Genomic DNA, 5,397 nt, shown 5'->3' with positions numbered 1-5,397 from the left:
TGTAAATCTAGCCATTTGTGAAATAATTTGAACTTAATATGGCTATAAATAGAAAAATTAACTCAATGAAATGTTATAGAGCCATTTGTGATGCAATTTTGTAATTATTTATATAAATAAAATACTAATTTAAAAATATAGGAATTATGGAAAAATATAAATTGATGTTATTGTATAGTTTTGAAGGTATATATGCACTTTAAAAATATTATAGGGAAAAATTGAGTATCAACACCGACAAATTATTTCCCGTTGTCACATGCTATTACGACAGGTATACCGAACCTATATATGATATGGTCCCATATGAGTCGATGACTTCTTTTTCTCTTATCTCTCGAAGGCCTGTGCTTCTACCCATTTTTAGAAGTAATTAGTCATAAACAAAATAAATTTACCTTTACCTAGCGCCGTTGGTAGGGGCGACGATGTCCATCCCCCATTTCATGAATGGCCACGGGGATAGGACCGAATGGAGTTGTTCACCGGGTTGATGAATCATCGATGCAAATCTTTGGAATTTATCACACCTTCAAACGAACTCCTTGGTATCCTTTTCCATGTTATCCCAATAATACCCCGCTCTGATCACCTTGCGAACCAAAGAGTCGGTACCAGAATGGTTCCCATAAGTGCCCTCGTAGATTTCTCGTAATACATAATCGGTGTCCCCGGGTCCCAAGAACACTGCCAGTGGTCCATCGAAGGTTCTTCTATACAACGTTCCCTTTTCATCGAGTGAGAATCGAGCTGCTTTGGCTCGAAGTGTTCTCGACTCTTTTGGGTCCGTGATGAGCTTCCCATGCTTCAAGTAGTCGACGTACTTATTCCTCCAATCCCACGTTAAACTTGTTGAATTAATTTCTGCATGGCCTTCTTCGACCACCAACCTCGATAATTGGACGACAGTCCCCGGGACGATATCATCTTCCTCAACCGATGACCCCAAGTTTGCAAGTGCATCAGCCTCGCTATTCTGTTCTCGAGGTACATGGTCCAGTGTCCATTTCTTGAAGCGGTGAAATGTCACTTGAAGTTTGTCTAAGTACCTCTGCATTCAATCGTCTCGAATCTCGAAGCTCCCGTTTACTTGATTTACTACAAAAAGGGAGTCACACTTTGCCTCGATGACCTCTGCTCCAAGGCCCTTGGCTAGTTCGAGACCTGCAATCATGGTTTCATACTCGGCCTCATTGTTAGTTAATTTAGAAGTTTTGATGGATTGTCTAATGATACTGCCCATAGGCGGTCTCAGAACAATACCGAGCCCGGACCCTTTTACATTCGAGGCACCGTCTGTGAAGAGGGTCCACACCCCCGAAGAGGTACCTGATTTTAGCAAGAGTTCCTTTTCTACTTCAGGTAAGAGGGCAGAAAAAAAGCGGCCACGAAGTCTGCTAAAATTTGAGACTTGATAGCCGTTCGGGGCTGATATTCGATATCATACCCCCCAAGTTCGATGGCCCATTTGGCCAATATGCCTGATAATTTGAGCTTTTGCAAGATATTTCGAAGTGGTTATGTAGTCAATACATATATAGGATGACATTGAAAATATGGTTTTAACTTCCTAGATGCACTTATCAATGCAAGAGCTAACTTTTCCAAATGTGAGTACCTGGTTTCGGCATCTCCTAGGGTCCGACTCATATAACAGACAGGAAATTGCATACCTTGTTCTTCTCGTACCAACATGGCTCTTATCGCTACCTCGGATACGGCTAAATACAAGTAGAGTATTTCATCCTCATTCGGAGTATGGAGCAGGGGTGGGCTCGAGAGATACCGTTTTAATTCTTCCAAGGCCTGTTGGCACTCCGGAGTCCATACAAAGTTGTTCTTTTTCTTGAGTAGGGAAAAGAAATGATGGCTCCGATCTGATGACCTCGAGATAAATTGGCCTAGGGCAGCTATCCTTCCGATTAGCCGTTGTACGGCTTTCATATTGTTCACTACGGTGATTTCTTTGATGGCTTTGATTTTATCGGGGTTGATCTCGATCCCCCTGTTCGACACCATGAATCCCAAGAATTTGCCCGAACCGACTCCAAAAGCGCATTTCTCGGGGTTGAGCTTCATGTTGTATTTTTTTAGGATATCGAACGTCACATTCAAATGAGTCAAATGGTCCTCTGCGCACAAGGACTTAACTAACATATCATCAATATAAACTTCCATAGATTTGCCTATTTGATGTTCAAATATCTTATTAACTAGGCGCTGGTATGTAGCTCCTACATTCTTTAGCCCGAAGGGCATTACATTATAGCAATATGTACCACACTTCGTAATGAACGAAGCTTTTTCCTGGTCCTCCGGGTTCATTTTAATTTGATTGTACTCGGAGTAGGCATAAAAAAAAGTAAGGATCTCGTGGCTAGCCGTAGCATCAATCAATCGATTGATGTTGGGAAGTGGAAAAGAATCTTTAGGGCATGCTTTGTTCAAATCTTTATAGTCTACACATATTGTAAGTTTGTTTCCCTTTTTAGGGACTGCTACTACGTTAGCTAGCCACTCGGGATACTTTACTTCCCTAATGGATCCTATTTTGAGAAGTTTGGTTACCTCTTCTTTGATGAATGCATGCTTTATCTCAGACTAAGGTTTCCTCTTTTTCTTCACCGATTTAAATCTGGGATTGACACTTAGTCGATGGGTAATTATCTCTGGTGGGATACCTGTCATATCTAAGTCGGATTAGGCAAAACAATCAATGTTATCGATAAGAAGTTCACTGAGTTTTTTCCTGAGCTCGGGAGTTAACCCTGTCCCCAAGTATACCTTTTGTTCTGGAAGATGCTCGATCAATATGGCCTGCTCGAGTTCTTTGACCGCGGACTTCGTCACATCCGATTCCTCGGGGGCAATAAAGGCTCGGGGGTGAAGAAATCTTCTTCTTTGTCCTCGACCACCTGTTCATCAATCACCTGTCCCTTGGACTCAACCGAGAGTATGGGCTGTGATTGCTATATGGTGACATGTTTGTCCTTTGACTTCTCCTATATAGATGGTGTCAATACCGGTGCCAAGTCATGTACTGCAAACATCTCCTTAGCTGCATGCTGCTTTCCATATACAATTTTCATGCCATTCTTTGTTGGGAACTTCATCATTTGATGAAGGGTTGATGGCACTAGCCTCATGCTATGGATCCACGACCTTCCAAGTAAAGCATTATACCTCATATCTCCTTTGATGACATGAAACTTGGTGTCTTGCATGGTTCCGGCCACGTTAAATGGGAGGATGATTCCCCCCTTCGTTGTTTCACTTTCCATGTTGAATCCATTCAGGACTCGAGAGGCAGGTATGATTTGGTCAAGCAGCCCAAGCTGCTGCACGACTCTTGATCTAATTATATTTGCTGAGCTACCTGGATCCACGAGAACACGTTTAACTTAAACTTTATTTAAAAGATAGAAATTACCAGTGCATAGTTGTGAGGCTTCAATAAGGCCTCGATCCTCGCTGAATGTGAGCATACCTTCGGGCATGTAGTCCCGAGTCTACTTCTCCCTTGTGATAGATACTTTGGTACGTTTGAATATGGGTCCCTATGGGATGTCGACTCCTCCGATGATCATGTGAATGACATGTTGAGGTTCTTCGGGCTCATTCTTCCTGTTTGCATCTCTTTCTCGGAAATGGTTCTTTGCCCGGTCACTGAGAAATTCATGAAGATGCCCCTCGTTGAACAACCGAGCTACCTCCTCTCTAAGCTGCCTACAATCCTTGGTTCTATGCCCATGAGTACCATGATACTTGCACATAGAGTTGAGGTTCCATTGAGAAGGATCGGTCTTTATAGGCTAGGGCCATCTAGTATCTCTAATTTTGCCAATGGCTGAGACGATACCTGAGGCATCGACGCTGAAGTTGTATTCCAATAATTAGGGTGCCTCTACCGGTCCCAAGTGCCTATCAAACTCGGTTTTGCTCATGAGTCCCCGTGAACTTTGACCTCGATCTGCTCTTCGATCATTCCGAAGTATATTATGCCTTGCAATGTTCCTTCAATCCTCAACGTATGGCTGATATCTTTCCTTATTCGATCTTGACCCCCTATCTGTATTTCCTGACTCCTTTTCTAGTAACCTGCTTGGATAAACTAAGCCCAAGGGGGCTCCCAACTGGTCATCCTCGACCCTAATTTTTGATTGGTACCTGTTATGCACATCCGCCCAATTCACGGCAGGATACTCGATCAAGTTCTGCTTCAGCTGCTTCAAAGCTATTCAACTTCGTTCATTTAGCCCCTGAGTGAAGGTTTGTACGGCCCAGTCATTGGATACTGGTGGTAACTCCATTTGTTCTGACTGGAAATGGGAACCAAACTCCCTCATCATCTCGTTCTCCCTTTGCTTTATTTTGAATACATCGAACTTCCTTGTTGCAACTTTTATGGCACCGACATGTGCCTTTACAAACGAGTTTGCCAACATGGCAAATGAATCGATCGAGTTCGGGGGTAAGTTATGGTACCAAATCATGGCACCCTTAGACAGAGTTTTCCTAAACTTTTTTAGCAAAACAGACTCAGTCTCATTGTCTTCCAAATCATTTCCTTTTATGCCACAAGTATATGTGGTGAGTGCTCGTTGGGATCAGTGGTTCCGTCGTATTTTGGGATATCTGGCATTCGAAATTTCTTCGGGATGGGATTCGGAGCCGTATTCTGGGGGAATGGTTTTTGCACGAACTTCTTCGAGTCCAGTCCTTTCAAAATCGGAGGTGCTCCCGGTATTTGGTCACCCTTAGTGTTTTATGTCTCCACTTTTTTGTCATTTTCTTTAATCTTCTTCTCTCCGGTCTCGATCCTTTTGGAGAGCTCTTCGAGCATTCTCATAATTGTAGGGTCAATCCCCAATCCACTTTCAGCGAGCCTTTCAAGCGCTAGTTCAACACGTCGAGTGTTCACTAGTTCGGCTGTGTTTGGAGTTCTATTCTGACTCTGAAGTTGAGCGATGGTGACTTGCTGGGCTTGCAACATTTTGAATATCACCTGGAGGCTGACTCCTCCTTCTTCCATTCCTCGTGTCCTTTGTCCATCAGGTCGGGCTCCCCTGCACGCATTCCCTATGGGGTCTGCACCTGAATCTGGGTTTAGAGCGTTATGCGAGCTGATATCAACCGGCTCCATATTTGGCACTTCCTCAAGGTTTATGTATGGTACACCGACCCCTATACTGCTGTTTTCTCCAAGATCTTCGTCGTCGTGAATAGGTGCATTCTGTGTGCTAGACATGTCTAAGCTTGAGAATCAAAAAATCTTGACAAGAAAAAGTGTAAAGATAACGTGTGTAACGAGAATCAGTAAAGAAATAATCACTATTATCTTTAGCCCCACGGCAGGCGTCAAACTATTTACCTTGAAAAATGTGAGTAACAATTAAA

General features: G+C 43.1%; 2 protein-coding genes across 2 annotated transcripts; both read right to left on the bottom strand.

Annotated features, from left to right (window-relative positions):
* Window positions 1-532: 532 nt before the first annotated feature.
* LOC138887948 (uncharacterized) lies at window positions 533-1,057 on the bottom strand. Its single transcript, XM_070169741.1, has one exon. The coding sequence runs from the start codon at window positions 1,055-1,057 to the stop codon at window positions 533-535; it is 525 nt and encodes a 174-aa protein (XP_070025842.1).
* Window positions 1,058-3,002: 1,945 nt separating this feature from the next.
* LOC104236353 (uncharacterized) lies at window positions 3,003-3,497 on the bottom strand. The gene is made up of 2 exons (XM_009790263.1): window positions 3,488-3,497; window positions 3,003-3,376 (listed from the first exon to the last, which is right to left on the bottom strand). The coding sequence occupies exons 1-2, from the start codon at window positions 3,495-3,497 to the stop codon at window positions 3,003-3,005; spliced, it is 384 nt and encodes a 127-aa protein (XP_009788565.1).
* Between the last annotated feature and the right edge of the window lie 1,900 nt (window positions 3,498-5,397).

Source organism: Nicotiana sylvestris, chromosome 3 (assembly GCF_000393655.2).
Source record: "Nicotiana sylvestris chromosome 3, ASM39365v2, whole genome shotgun sequence".
Lineage (NCBI taxonomy): Eukaryota > Viridiplantae > Streptophyta > Magnoliopsida > Solanales > Solanaceae > Nicotiana > Nicotiana sylvestris.
The sequence above is the reverse complement of the archived record's forward strand: the minus strand, read 5'-3'. Positions and strand labels throughout refer to the sequence as shown.

What these genes read in the sequence shown, in the direction of transcription:
- LOC138887948 (XM_070169741.1), bottom strand. Translation starts at nt 1,057, where the DNA reads ATGCAGAGGTACTTAGACAAACTTCAAGTGACATTTCACCGCTTCAAG.